Source organism: Acipenser ruthenus, chromosome 1 (assembly GCF_902713425.1).
Source record: "Acipenser ruthenus chromosome 1, fAciRut3.2 maternal haplotype, whole genome shotgun sequence".
Lineage (NCBI taxonomy): Eukaryota > Metazoa > Chordata > Actinopteri > Acipenseriformes > Acipenseridae > Acipenser > Acipenser ruthenus.
The window spans coordinates 6,497,408-6,514,246 of NC_081189.1; the positions used below are offsets into that span (position 1 = coordinate 6,497,408).

Below are 16,839 nucleotides of genomic sequence, written 5' to 3' on the forward strand. Positions count from 1 at the left end.
AAAAGTAGTTCAGTACTTTTACATTTGCACTATCATATTTTACTTTTAGAGAACCACGTTATAACTATAAGTAATAGCAAATTCACACTTCAAGCAAACAGTTTGTGTGTCATTAAATTTGAACAATCTTAACCTCATTAATTCCTCCATATGTTAAATACCAGGTGTTAAATAACATACACTTATACACTTGTGTTAAATCAAATTCAACTCTTAAACTAGTATCAACTTTACATTATTATACAGTAGAAGTAATCCTAGTAAAGTACTACCACATACTGAAATAAATATACAGTACTATGGATTTTAAAACAGATGTTATTTTCTTAAAATAATTTAAACCTTATGATAGATATCTTGTGTAGCACACAAATGATTTATACAAATGTAACCCCTTTCTCTTCACCAGTGCTCAAGTGAAAGCTGTCTGCAGACTTGCATTTTATGCAGAGAATGTACAGCATGATGGCAATATCAATGTGAGCTTCCACAAACTGTCTGCACTGTGCTTTAACTTGAAGAGACCACCCATTTTTGGTGTGGGAGGGTGGCTCAATCTTTCAAATCACCAGACTGACTGACTGAAGCACAATATGTGTGCATGTAAATATTTATAAATCTGCAGTGTCACAGAACTGTCCATGTACAATCTAATTCCTGTGAGCGGGTTTAGTGATTATTTTATGTCTTACACTGAGACAACACCCCAACTAAACCCTGCTGCTACCACCTCACACACTGAGACAACACCCCACCTAAACCCTGCTGCTACCACCTCACACACTGAGACAACACCCCACCTAAACCCTGCTGCTACCACCTCACACACTGAGACAACACCCCACCTAAACCCTGCTGCTACCACCTCACACACTGAGACAACACCCCAAATAAACCCTGCTGCTACCGCCTCACACACTGAGACAACACCTCACCTAAACCCTGCTGCTACCACCTCACACACTGAGACAACACCCCACCTAAACCCTGCTGCTACCACCTCACACACTGAGACAACACCCCAAATAAACCCTGCTGCTACCGCCTCACACACTGAGACAACACCTCACCTAAACCCTGCTGCTACCACCTCACACACTGAGACAACACCCCACCTAAACCCTGCTGCTACCACCTCACACACTGAGACAACACCCCACCTAAACCCTGCTGCTACCACCTCACACACTGAGACAACACCCCACCTAAACCCTGCTGCTACCACCTCACACACTGAGACAACACCCCACCTAAACCCTGCTGCTACCACCTCACACACTGAGACAACACCCCAAATAAACCCTGCTGCTACCACCTCACACACTGAGACAACACCCCAAATAAACCCTGCTGCTACCGCCTCACACACTGAGACAACACCTCACCTAAACCCTGCTGCTACCACCTCACACACTGAGACAACACCCCACCTAAACCCTGCTGCTACCACCTCACACACTGAGACAACACCCCAAATAAACCCTGCTGCTACCGCCTCACACACTGAGACAACACCCCACCTAAACCCTGCTGCTACCACCTCACACACTGAGACAACACCCCACCTAAACCCTGCTGCTACCACCTCACACACTGACACAACACCCCACCTAAACCCTGCTGCTACCACCTCACACACTGAGACAACACCCCACCTAAACCCTGCTGCTACCACCTCACACACTGACACAACACCCCACCTAAACCCTGCTGCTACCACCTCACACACTGAGACAACACCCCACCTAAACCCTGCTGCTACCGCCTCACACACTGAGACAACACCTCACCTAAACCCTGCTGCTACCACCTCACACACTGAGACAACACCCCACCTAAACCCTGCTGCTACCACCTCACACACTGAGACAACACCCCACCTAAACCCTGCTGCTACCACCTCACACACTGAGACAACACCCCACCTAAACCCTGCTGCTACCACCTCACACACTGAGACAACACCCCACCTAAACCCTGCTGCTACCACCTCACACACTGAGACAACACTCCACCTAAACCCTGCTGCTACCACCTCACACACTGACACAACACCCCACCTAAACCCTGCTGCTACCACCTCACACACTGAGACAACACCCCACCTAAACCCTGCTGCTACCACCTCACACACTGAGACAACACCCCACCTAAACCCTGCTGCTACCACCTCACACACTGAGACAACACCCCACCTAAACCCTGCTGCTACCACCTCACACACTGAGACAACACCCCACCTAAACCCTGCTGCTACCACCTCACACACTGAGACAACACCCCACCTAAACCCTGCTGCTACCACCTCACACACTGACACAACACCCCACCTAAACCCTGCTGCTACCACCTCACACACTGACACAACACCCCACCTAAACCCTGCTGCTACCACCTCACACACTGACACAACACCCCACCTAAACCCTGCTGCTACCACCTCACACAATGAGACAACACCCCACCTAAACCCTGCTGCTACCACCTCACACACTGAGACAACACCCCACCTAAACCCTGCTGCTACCACCTCACACAATGAGACAACACCCCACCTAAACCCTGCTGCTACCACCTCACACACTGAGACAACACCCCACCTAAACCCTGCTGCTACCACCTCACACACTGAGACAACACCCCACCTAAACCCTGCTGCTACCACCTCACACACTGAGACAACACCCCACCTAAACCCTGCTGCTACCACCTCACACACTGAGACAACACCCCACCTAAACCCTGCTGCTACCACCTCACACACTGAGACAACACCCCAACTAAACCCTGCTGCTACCACCTCACACACTGAGACAACACCCCAACTAAACCCTGCTGCTACCACCTCACACACTGAGACAACACCCCACCTAAACCCTGCTGCTACCACCTCACACACTGAGACAACACCCCACCTAACCCCTGCTGTTACCACCTCACACACTGACACAACACCCCACCTAAACCCTGCTGCTACCACCTCACACACTGAGACAACACTCCACCTAAACCCTGCTGCTACCACCTCACACACTGAGATAACACCCCACCTAAACCCTGCTGCTACCACCTCACACACTGAGACAACACCCCACCTAAACCCTGCTGCTACCACCTCACACACTGAGACAACACTCCACCTAAACCCTGCTGCTACCACCTCACACACTGAGATAACACCCCACCTAAACCCTGCTGCTACCACCTCACACACTGAGACAACACCCCACCTAAACCCTGCTGCTACCACCTCACACACTGACACAACACCCCACCTAAACCCTGCTGCTACCACCTCACACACTGAGACAACACCCCACCTAAACCCTGCTGCTACCACCTCACACACTGAGACAACACCCCACCTAACCCCTGCTGTTACCACCTCACACACTGACACAACACCCCACCTAAACCCTGCTGCTACCTCACACACTGACACAACACCCCACCTAAACTCTGCTGTTACCACCTCACACACTGAGGCAACATTGCATGCCCCTGCTATTACTTGCAGCAGTTGGAGGTCATACGTGGCATCTTTAAGCAGGAAGTTATACTAATAACAGAAAAAAACATTTATATTTTAAAAATGAACTTAAAAGGTAAGATTCTTCTTAAAATAAGCCAAACATTTTATTTCTGTATTTATTTTTATTATACAGAATTATTTTTCTGTGAACAGACGTTACAAAACTAGTAAAACGCATCATAAAGTTAATGTAATTAAATGTGCCTAAGTTGTTTGTCACTAATTAACAATAACTATAAAGATTAACAGTTTCACTAATGGTCCAAAATGCATTTTGCTGTAAAATACCTTGATAAGTTTGGTTTACTTTGTTCTAATAACTGGGTGTTTTTTTTTTTTTTGGATAACCAAGGCTGCATTAGAGGAACAGTAGGTAAATATTTGTATAGGAAATAAGGGTTCAGATAAACAAGTGACAGCTCTAGACAAGTCAATTCATAATAGTCCTTCTACAGCAGTAGGAATAGTCTGAAAACCGTTTTTTTATCTTCCAGATCAAAATGTAAAATTGGAAAAAAATATTTCAAGCTAGTTTTTCCCTTTGGTTTTACTTTTTTTTAAAAACAATATTTGATTGTTCAGTTCAGATTGACACTGCATTGTAACAGGAAGATGTGGGCTTGATTGTCATGCCAGTAGCGCTGGCACAAGCCCAGCGTCATTTAAGAACATGCGCTAGTGCTACTCATTTACAAATCAAGCCCCTAGATTTGCAATGCGAAGGTCAACTGCTTCCCACCAGTCATGCGACAATGACATCATCAAAGCACTGTCTCGCCATGAGCTTCGTATCACTGGCCACACTATGCATGATCTCTAAATCAAATTGCTTCTGAACTTGCCCCAAATCCAATAACCTAACCTTAAGAGAAGAATTACTCCAGTCTGACAAAAGGGTTTAGAATTGGAAGACATTTCAAAACCCAGAGGTTCAGCTTTACTTACTGAAACCTGCTGGGTGATCAATGACTGTAGTAAAAATGTTAACAGTGAACCTAAAAAAAACCCTCTGAAGGCTCCTGGACAGTGGGTGTGTGTGAAGGTTACCTGAACTGGAACAGACTATATCTCATTATCAAACAAGGCTGGGAGTCACATCAGGCTAAGAGGAGAAGGAAAGTGTATATCAAGACAATAAGCTATATTATACAGTAAATAGTGTAAGTGTGGGGTCAAGTCTACGAGCTGCAGGCAACAAGCCCTGAGACGGAAAAGATATCTGCATACAGAAATACAGTGCCTTTAAACACACGCTGAATAGTGAGGCTCTTACAGTCGGCCATCCACTAGGGCTTTTGCACACGTGCCTTTCTGTTTTCCTGACTCACCCCAGAACATATTACTGAAACCGACATTGCAAGTATCAATGCATGGCAGGTAAAGATCATGGGAGTTACTGCCTCACATCCTTTAAAGTGTCTCTTGGTGGAAACTCAAATCATTAACATTGCATGCAAATTCCAGAAGTGTATTTTTGTTTCAATAAGTAGGGCCACATGTGAATAACTGAAAGCGGTGGCAGCATTTATATCCGTCACTATTTTTTTATAAACTGAATAGGGCCAGGTATGTGTTAAAATGATAGACATTGCAGGTCATTAACACCATTGCTAAAATACCTTACTAGAAAAGGGTATACTGTACACTGGGAGGGTTATATTACTAAGAAGACAATATATCATTGCCAGTTACCTTTATCCAAAATACAAATCAGACATCTGGAGTGGGGAAAAGATCTAAAACAGCAAGGTTAGAGGAAAATGAGAGAGCAATTTAGTGCACCCAGCACACATGCATACTGAACACTGGTGATGTCAGTCCTAGGGTGAAGAAATATTGGGAACAACTATATAAAGCAACCATTGTGTGGATGAATTAAGGCAAATAAAATGAGTTACTTATTGACAGAAAACATTCAAGGATAAAAAATACTACTATACCTGAAAATGATCAACAGTAACTCCGTCAGCATTACTGTGTGTAACTTCTCTAGAATAACCAGTTACTGTAAATAGTTGTATTACCATGTTAGTAAACTGGCTACTAACGGTCAGCAAATAAAACAAGCTTCCTATGAATCGGACCCCTGTATCGCCAGTGCTTGAACAGTAAGCTGGCTCGTGTCTTACCTCTTGCATCCACTCTAAGATTGATTTGCCAGCTTCTTGATGCCAGACGTTATGGACGGAATCTGTGAGAGCTACAGCACACACCTTGCTCTTCACTTCAGCCTCTCGCTGAATCATCTGAAGGGGGAAGAAAGAGGACAATAGAACCATGTATGAAACGCTTTAGCCGCAACCTCTCAAGCACCTGCATGATGAAATGAGAAGGTCTCGAAAATGAATCCTTTTCAATTTGGTTCACTTTCAAGAAAGGCGGGCTATTGCCAATTATATCTGGAAGATTCGGCACTAAATGTGTTTTCACCTACATTCCCCCTAAAAGATATATTGCAGCTCTGTATCTTCTGTGCCACAGTGAAAAAAAAAAATATTCTAAACCCCCCATTGCCAGTCTTCACTGTCCTTGTAACCCTTGTGAAATGCATTGGCCACAAAAATCATTAAACATGCATTAGTCTGCTTCGTTTTCTTTTGTTGTTTTTTAAGTAATAATCCAGTATACTCATTAAAAAGACTCAATAGGGTTGCTGCAATGCAAAACGTTCAATAATAATTTAAAGCCCTTATTCTAGAAGTAGAGCTTATGGCAAGAAAAACTAACCTTGAAAAATAACATTAGATTTTGATAGTCAGGTCAGCCAGTCAGAGGTTTGTGCAGCATATCGATGGCCAATGCATTATGTTTTCAGAAGGAGACATTATACCTACATCCAATCACATTCATGCTACATGTCACAATGTGCCCCCTTTCTTTGTCTCAGGAAGGTATTATACAGTACCACATATGATCAAACTCTCTAAATGTATGGTTTTCTTCCCAGTAGTTTGCAGATATTACCTACCCCGGTAACAGCCATCCTCTGACTTTCACAGATTGGTTTAGACAATATAATATAGAGCTTTCTCATTGGCTTAGACAGTTGTCTTTCAAGATGTTTACAAAACATAAGACAAACATGCGAGATCCACCATAATAAAAAAAAAAAATGTGTAAGAAGACATTTCAAGTTGTACTCGAGGGGAATCTAACCCGCTAACAGGAGGAGCAGTGTTAGGTCAACAAGCATTACTCTGTACTTTTTGACTTGAACATGGCTGGGTTTCCCTGTACATCAAAGTGGCTACGACCACCTGAAAACTGCCTCCAACTGAAATTAAATTAAACTGGGAGTGTATGGAGATAAACTGAATCTATTACGATGCTAAGAACTAATACATCATCCAACTGATAAGCATTTCACAGAGGTATCTACTTGGGAGTTTCAAGACAGAGAAGAATGTCCAAGGAATGATATTCCCAGCAACCAACTACACACGGTTTTAATCTGCTGCATGGGGAATGAAAGACTAGCAGAATACATCCAGGAAAGTGTTTTTTCAGAAACCAATAGATCAGAATAGACATTTTCTTAAGTGCATTTTACTTTTTTTTTTTTATTCAGTAACATAATACATACACTTTTTTTAAGCATTTCTTATATTATATATAATATATATGTGTGTGTTTAATCAAGGATTGAGTTAAGAGAACTGAATACTTATTAACACTAAAAACAAATAAATGGTTTTCCATAATAGTACCTACTGGTTTAATTTCCAAAGTCTGTTTAGCTTATCATGGCTACCAATGTTAAAATGTTTTGCCATATAAAAGGGAAGGCTGTAAATATTTAACCTATTTTTATTAAAAAAAAAACAAGCGATGTCTGTATTTTCTCTGCCTCGACCAACTCAGACAATCTGTAAGATGAACAATGGTTTACTATTTGGAGACATATTTCTAAGGTATCCTGGGATTTGCTAGCCTGTCTCGCACTGTTTAATATTCTGTTTAGAGTTTTTACTGGACTCTTGCTATGATTGATAGAGCAGCTCTCATACCTCATGGTCTGTCTGGAAATGTCAATTCTGTGAAAGAAACTTACAGCACAGTATGAAACGTTTCAGTAAGAAGTCCTTGAAACCTGTAACAATGTAACTAAATACCTATACATATTTATCTTTGTTAATCTACCAGACAGAGACCTTATAATACCGAAATACATACTGTCGAAATAGTCTTACGAGTGTATTGTACTAGATATATTATAATATTTATACAGTAGTGTCCTTTGAAGACACACACTTGGCAGTGGGTAGGAAAACCGTTGTGATTTTCGGGTACAAGTTAAGTATTACAAATCAGGTGGTGTACAATAATTGCTTCTGCAAGTTATGCTCGTTTCATAACTAGCTTATAGTGTACATTTGTCCATCGTACTACACTGTTTTTATGCACAATCATCCCACTTGAAGTTGTTAAATCATGCAACTATCATCCCCATGCCTAAGACTATTTATAGGCCACTGGCATATAAACTTGCCTTTCAACAGTTCAGTGAAAAACAATGCAGCTAGGAAACTCAGATTTTGGTAATTACAGTATTGTGGAGTCATTATCCAAGCCCAGATGATTTCTTTACATTCACCTCATAGTGACAACACAGTACAGGAATGGATACAACATGTGGTCCAAAGCTTTTCACTCGAATGCCAATCACAGATCTAGAACATGTAAAATGAATTCCAATTTCTCAAATTTCTATACAGATTATGACCCCGGAGGCTTTTGCATTTCATGCAATGTATTCTTCCTGCTGCATAGCCTGCTGCTGTTGTGTGGTTTGACAGGGTGCCGAGTTTCTAGAAGTGTATGACAGCATTAAACACAAAAACCCTCACCTTGTTTTGGTTTGCATTCATAGTAATATTCACTAGGATATGAAACATTATCCACAGAAACTATTAACTATCTTTTGAAAACCACGCTAACTTAAAATGCAAGTAAATCTCGACAGGGTAGAAATGAGCTGCTGCAGATATTTTCAAAGACCTTATGAATATTGCATTTAGTGCAACCAAAATGTTCTATGTAATGTTTTTACATGTGTTCCTGTTGACCTTTAAGGCGGTGGCTATTTTGTTATCCTGCATGGCTGCCTGTACATTGTTTTGATATCGCCTGCTCACTGTGTGTATTCAGGGACAGACAGTATGCGAACATTGACTGATGCCTTTCAGATGTTACAAGACTAAGCGTCTGTCGTCTTCCCCAATTACTCCCCATTGCTTTCAACTGTACAGTCATTCAGTAGCAGTGTTATTAATTCTCTACCATACCCTGTATACAGAATGTATGATTTGTACACAGAGGATACACCATGAACGTTTATAGAGTGCTGTAGTTATTCCACCAATAAAGATGGCCATAGTAACTTACAAGCCCTGAAAGGACCCTATGAACAGCCATGGTATAGTCTGCTTATATAAGTACAGTTTGGAAAAAAAAGAATGTTTAAATCTACTTTTAACAGCTGATGTTGGAGAATTACTTTCCTTAGATCATGCTCTGTATCTGCAAAGCAGCTTCATTTGGAACAGTGTGATTCTGTCCAGTCATTCTGTCACTGGATTTTAATGAATGCAAGATAGAAGGAAAATATTCACTTACAGTAGGACCACCGAATATGAAGAACTAATTATGCTTGACATCTCATCTTGTATAAATATGCTTATCCTACAGTTGGTCATCCTGAGTTTAGAAATCATATTATTTTGTTCTTTATATCATTCATTGAGAAAAAAAAAAGAGGGGAAGTAAAAACGACCTCAAGTTCACCGATCTTAGGCAACGCATATTGTGGTCACATCAACAATATGCATATCTACACAGTTATCTAGTAACTTGTTTGCAAATTCTGAGGTGAAAGCACACGCCACATTGAAATGCAGTTTGTCGAGGACTTTAATTGACTCAAAGGTCCTTTGTTTCATTAGGTTTCTATATGCCAGATATCCCCCCCAATCTGGGTGCAAAATTCATATTCCACTATTTATTCATGGCTAACAGAAGAACAGGTTTATGGAATGCAATGTGGATTTATAATATTTTACTGTGCAAACTCCTGGCAAACCCCCCCACCCAACAGAAATGTATACAATTCAACTTAACGTTTCAGTAACTTTTTGAAATACTTAACTATCCATTTCAACATTTCTGTAGGAAGCCCACTGCAAACCTGAATGGCTCAGGTTATTTCTTTCAGTTCCAACCTGATCTCCTAGCTCTGGATGAACTCTCTCCACCCCCAGCGCCTTTTCTTTACAGTATTCTATAGAAGCAATGGTTGCTAAGAAACACCAAACATGAGTAGAAAACCCAATTAAATGACAAACAGAGAAGTGATTTCGCTACAACTAAAGACACCAAAAGCACTTCTCTTATGGAGACTAAAGCAAATAACAGCGCCATACAGGTGGAATCTGTTACAGGCATTAACACCACCCAGACCCTCATCCTTATCTCTGTACACTGAAAGTAGAAGTGCTGGACAGCAATTGTCTGCTTTCATGAAATGTAAGTAGCTACTGACCTTACAGAAATTCAGCCATTCCAAATCTGATCTGGACTGATGCTATGACCAAAACACATACATGTTAGCTTTTCTATTGTAAAACATACCCCTTTCTAACAAAAACACCATTTTATATACAATAATCCAAGTGTTCTGCAAGCCCAGTATATAACACACAGCCAGGATTTGACATTCATCAAGATCTCTGAGTTATAATCTGAACATCAAAGTCATTAATTATTAGTGGACAGATACTGTTCAAAAACCATATTCGGAAGCAGAAGTGACCATGTTCATATTTGTTCCTATAAGAGAACATGATCATAAGGTATTTTGGTATGTTACTAGGTTTATTTTAATAATTTTAAATATATGGTATTTATTACACAATTTGCTTTAGCAAATAAAAGTACATTCATTATTTACATTATATATAAAAAACTCATGTCCATCCCAGATCTAAAATGAAAGTGCTAATTTATTAAACTTACACTAAAACTAATGATGTCTGCAATTTCTAATTGTCCAACGCTGTGCTCCACTACCATGCAGCAACCACTTCCTTTCATTACATGTCTTCAGGGCTACACTATTTGATTTGGAGACCAGAGACCTGACCACAAGGGTTACACGAAGCTGAGCAGCTTTGAGAAAGACAGAGAGCATGGCCCGGGCCCGCACCCTGCTTGTTCAAACACCGCCAGTTGTACTTCACTCAACACTGCAACAGGATAAGAAAACATTAACTTTCCCCGTCCTTTGAAGCCCAGGCTTTAGTTCCAGCAACCTTTTGTCCAACTTCAGGAAGGAAAAGCCTATCCACTGCTGGGGCCATTGGGAGCTGGTGTGTGTGCAAGCTGAAACTGTTAAGGTCACATGCATTTATGAAGATAATTCTCCTGGTCTCCAGTTAGCGGCATGGCAAGTTATGATTTATTATTGCAGGCGGCCAGAAGAGTGCAGCAATAACTTCCCCTTCCTTTCCTGTTTTAAAGCGGGCTGCCACGTGCAAGGGACGGTGAAGAGGAAAAAACGAAGGGCTCCGAAACCACTCAGTGATTGACACGGCGGAAGTCAGGAAAGGAGGGGAACTTTCTACAATAACGTCAGTGGGGCCACTAGGAAAAGGAAGTTTAATAAACAATTACTGACGCTGCAGAAAATGGTTGACACCTATTGACAAATGCTGAGGATAAGGAGCGGCGTGCTTATTCACAGAATGCCAGGAAGCCTCACATGATGTCTGTCTCTTTAGTTAAAAAATATTATATCTGTAACAATAAATATCGGTAGTTCAAAAACATGAATTCAAACAAAAACAAAATACCAAAACCCAGGAAATTAAGCAAATAGACAAGCAAATGGGTTGTGGACAGTTCTGCAACTGTTCCAAACTTGTTCTTCACACATGTAAAAACAGAAAATACAATCCCTTCAGTAAAAGATGCCTTTCAAGGAAACTTGCCTCTATTTATAATAAAAAAAGTCATGCAATCACATGCAGAACGAATACTAATTTGAGTCGAAAAATAAATATGAATCAATCCTCTATTTGTGAATGTACTGGTTTGTAACACTTTGCTGTTTGAGCACATTTTGAAACTGCTTGATTATATATATATATATATATATATATATATATATATATATATTAGAGTTCAAAGAGGTCATGTATACTGTATGTTAATGAATTGCATTTCCATCCCTCTGAAACAGCATGCTTTAGATTAGTCGCCCACCAGTTTGTGACGTCGACTGTCACTTCTCTATTTGTCTTGTCGACTACTCGACTACCCCTAATTAAAAAGGCACAGCATTCTAGCTCAACCAGAAAAGGTGCAGCAGATTCAGCAAAATCTCTGGGTACAGTCTGCTCTGTTATGCATCTCAAAACAAAGGGTTTCCAACTATAGAAGGAAGCCACATATATTTGCAGTGAAACAATCTATTGTGTAGTCACTTTGATGTGTCATTTTGCAGGTGTACTAATAATATTAAACTGTTAATTTAAAAAGAAATTAGAATGCTGAATTATTAATTTTGCACGCACACAAAAAAGTAACTATACAGGACAATAATAGGTATGCACATGGTAAACCTGCTAATAATACACATTTCTAATTATCGTACCTCAATAAAGTGAAATTATACTATCACTGCTAATTACACTATTGTACTCATTCTGAGATACTTTACTTAATAAAGCAGATATAAGGTGCAATGATAACATCTTCATCAATTTCAAATTGACTGCTATATTATTACTCTGTCGTAAAAAAACTGAATTAAAAAGCTGTTTAAAAAATGAAGAAATATTGACGACTGTATGAGTCGTCTTCACTTGACACTCAGCCTTTGAGCTGTGCTGTAAAATAGAAAGTGAACCTCGATATTTCTTTTTCTTCAGTGCTGGGACTTGCTGGCCCATTAAATTCTTCCTTCCCATGTGTCACCTCACTCGTTTCCTCTATGAAATGTTTGTATAATTAAACTTTCTGATGATTTATAAGATATAATAATAGTTGTAAGTATGTTAGGGCAGTTTAAACTGACGTCCTTTAAGCACACACATGGGGATGACCCTGTTTTAACACAGTTTTGGATCACTGACTCACGGTTGGAAAAACTGGATAAAACTGCTCATGTAGCCTCAGTAACAGTGCTATAACTCAGGCTAGTGCCACTACATTGTGAACCTAACTGCTCCTTTCATGGGCTTGTTATCTTTTCTAAAACACAGAACTGAACGTCTGATAAGTGAGAATAAAAAGGATTATGTGGTCTATTTTAAAATTATTTTTTCATAGTTTTGCTAGTTATACACTGTAGTGCTAAATTTATTACAAATTATAATGCAGCTCAAAAACATTTTAACAACACAAAATATTTTCTTAAACGTAAATCTTCTTAGCCGTTTCATGGCAAGGGAACGCCTCAACACAGTAAGAGGCACACCATTACTAATGCAGGGTTATACAGCTTCAGTGCTTAAGCGTTATGCCAGGTAAAGTGCCCTACTGCTTATGGATACAGTTTTAGTGTACTGTCAAAACTGACTTATACCTTTCAGTGTAGTGTACTGCAATACAAATATCTTGATTTTAGGATTTAATTTTTCCGAGGTAAATATGGAATATTTACCCTTGACTCCTTTGATTTCCCTGCTGTTTCACTCAATGTCGAATGGACTCCCTCAGCTAAGAATGGCCTGAGTCACCCTTGCAAGAATAATGCCACATGGAGCACATTCGCCTCGTTCAGGAGCAAGCCTAAATCAAGCACTGTAATAACTTACAAAACGTAATCCAAAACCCATGATGTCTCCAAGTAAATGACAGCACTTATCAGCAGCATATTGAAAAAGCTACCGGTTACCCTTTGGAGGTGTTCAAATAGATTTGGAAGTTTTGTTTTTACTTTCCTCCGCTTTCAAAGCTTCAGGACTTTTTATTAAAAAGCTTTGTGACACTTATCTTGGACGTGTGTGCCCTTTGCATTAACACTGTCTCTCTCCTAGCGTACGGGAATGGCTGATAAGTCACAGCAGAGCCACACACAATGTTCCTGGTATTCTTTGCTGCACTACACTTGGTAAATGTCTCAGAAATTAATGAAAAAAAAAAATATATATATATATATATATATATATCAGAATCTGAAATTAACTTTGTATAGCCAACAGCAACATTCCACCAGGAGGAGGGAAAAATCCATTACAACAGTGCAGGCATCAGATCAGCTGAAGACGGTCTGTCCCACAAAATAAAACTTTCAAATTATTACATGCTAAATATAGCACATGCTCCCACTACTTTATTGATTAATCTAGCATTTCCGTAATGTACTATCACCCCCAAGTGGCAGATTAATTACTATGATACGAGAAGATATGGAATACAAAACATTCATAACCACTTATTACTGCTAGCAAATAATAACTTTTGCCATAGTTTATTCCCTGCACTTAAATAAATAGGTAGTACCTTCTTTAAGATGATCTGCATTTTAATTTGAACACGTATGTGGTCTCATATTTGGCTCTGCACCTGCTTCATTAGAAAAATGGAAATGGAACGTTTCTATTTTTCTTAAAATATATATAATTTACATTTTTTCTCTGCTTTATATATTTAGTTAAATACTTACGCTCCAGTATTTTGGTGCTGTAAACTAACATTATTTTTTTTTTCTAATTGCACTATGGTTTTAACAGTTGCATTTTCAGTTAGTCTTTATTTATAAATATTATTTGTTAAAACAAGAAATACAGCATTATAGTTGCACACTGAAATGACTATACAAATAAATAAATCTTTATAAAGAAATAAATAAATGGGGGTGACCTGAACAACCCCTTTAAAAAAAAAAACCTTTTCCAGGACTGTGAAAAGTGCATCTGGACGCACTTTAAAAAAGAACAATGGTACTTAATGTACTTCAGAACATTCGTGGCTGCTGTTGAGTTGAAGCAGATTCTGCTGTAACAAGAAAATGACCCTAGAAACTTAGGCATCTTGAACGTAGGCATTTAAACTTTTCTTTTGTTAAGCTGTATGAAGGTTGTTCATAAAGCAATCTAGAAAAAAAAAAAAAAAAACACACCCACATCTTAGAAACTCTTTCCTATTTACAAATAAGTGTCAGTTTCTTATAAAATCTGAAGCGCTCTTCATAGTTTCATAGACACTCTACATCATGCCTTGGAACAACAGGCTGTAAGCTCTGTTAAGAATATATATATATTCAATCAAACAATATATAAACATGCTTCGCAACTGCAATACATCATAAAATAATATACATTGTAATACACTATTTTTATTACGTGAATACTACATTATATAATAATCATATTTTAATATCAAGCACAATGATCTGCAGCATAAATGTGAAGCACTAATGAGGTTCATTACAGGCAAATACATAGATTTTCCAAACAGAAATGGATGATGGATGTGTTAAATAGGTCTATATATCCGAAGACATTTGCAGTAAAGACTCTATGTTCTATAGTTCACCTGCACCCAAGTTAAAATGAATGAGCTGTTCCTTCCAAAATTCTTCACCAAAAAGGTTGTCTTTTTTTATTTTAAACTTCTTTGTCTGTCTGTCCTTCGCAAGCCTATTCGCCACTCAGCATAAAACACAGGCAGACAGCTAAACAAAAAACAAAAAATCTTACAAAAAGTTAAAATTACCTTTTTAACTATTAAACCAAAATTGTCTGGGCTCATTATTTCTAATGGGTCTTCTATAATTACAGCCTTAAATAAGGGCCATTTGAAAAGAAATATTGTATTTATTAGTTTATAAGAATAAAAGACATTTAAAGCAGTTTTAAAAGGTAAGCAGAATGCAGTTATTATCTTGTCATTTTTAGCTACTGGTACAATCGTACACTTCACAAGTGATGTGTAGTTTAGCTGTTTTTTTGTTACTTGGCATGTTTGACACTTCCAAATAATGTAATAAATGCAATTTACTTAATGTCACTTTGGGATGTGCCTATTTAGAAAGTCCAAAACATCAAGCACAAATATTTTAAAATGATCGTTACCAGGAGTGTCCATAATTAAAAATCATGTCAAAATGATTGTTTAAGATGTCGGTTAAAATAAATAAATACAAACTGTTAACAGGCAGAATTAGATACTACTCTTATTACTGGGACTTTGGGATTTCATGTTTTTTTCTTTTTTTATCATTAAAGAAAGTTTGAATTTAAACAGCCAACCCAGAAGTCCCTATTTTCTTCCTAGCGTTCTTTTCTCCCTCCTGGTTTCTCACTGTATTCGGCGTTCATCTTTTTTACCCTGACCCGAGTTCAAAGTAATTACAGTAACCCTGCAATGGTCTCGCTCACAGGCCTCTCCAAGGCAGCTCATCACATTTGCTCGCTAACACAGCTGGCAAGGGATCTGACCATCATTGCAGGATAAAATTTGTGTCCGTGGCTTTGCCAAGAACGACTAAACAAAAACTAAACCAAAAAAAAAATCATTGTAACCATACAGAGGCTTTTAGTACAATACTTGATTCAGAGCAAACTGCTTCCCTCCATTAGACAAACATCGAATGTTGACTTTAGACCAGAAACAAAATAGCAAGCGGATTAAATGGCCCAGGAGTGTCTTAATATGATTTCTATTATTAATGAATGCAGATTTACAGAAATCAGATATGTCTTCGCCATTTTTTCCACCGATCACATGAAATGGGCAACAAAGGATAAGCAGTGCCCCCTTGTGTCTCTACCAATAGAAATAAAATAATATAAAATACAGAGAGAGAGAGAGAGAGAGAGAGAGAGAGAGAGAGAGAGAGAGAGAGAGAGAGAGAGAGAGGTTTCAGTCACTAGGGACCTCGTATCAGGGAGAGAAGGAAAAAAAAGTATTAAAAAAATTCTGACACGGCCAAGATGTTTTTAATGTTCCAGGCAGCTCAGAAAAAAAAAAAATTCAGCTCAGAATAACAGGCCATGCATGAAAGCGGATGTCAGAAAGTCCAGAAGAATCACTCACTGTGAAGATGTCTAATAGGAACTGCTGAATACATAACGCAGGAGGCATGGTCTGAATGACTAAACTGAAGTGGCCAGAGCACAGCGTGAGTGCTCTGATTCAATCAGAACCTAAAACGAATAACTGTAACAACTCTCTGAGAAAGGCCGCAGTCCTTCGAACCCCCTGTAACATGCTGTAGCCGTTCTCAGTTAGAGTTAGTCAGGTCAATTAGGACACTTTCATTTTGCACTGCTGCTTGTGCTTCTTGCATTTTCTTTTTTACA

General features: G+C 39.3%; 1 protein-coding gene across 4 annotated transcripts in view; it reads right to left on the reverse strand.

Moving 5' to 3' along the window:
- The window catches only part of LOC117973461 (cotranscriptional regulator FAM172A-like), a 177,930-nt gene that overhangs the window by 55,821 nt on the left and 105,270 nt on the right, over window positions 1-16,839 (reverse strand). For all 4 annotated transcript variants that reach the window (XM_058985518.1, XM_058985575.1, XM_058985656.1 and 1 more), the window contains exon 9: window positions 5,662-5,778. In XM_058985518.1, coding sequence (XP_058841501.1) covers window positions 5,662-5,778 — 117 coding nt within the window. The remainder of the gene's footprint in view (window positions 1-5,661; window positions 5,779-16,839) is intronic.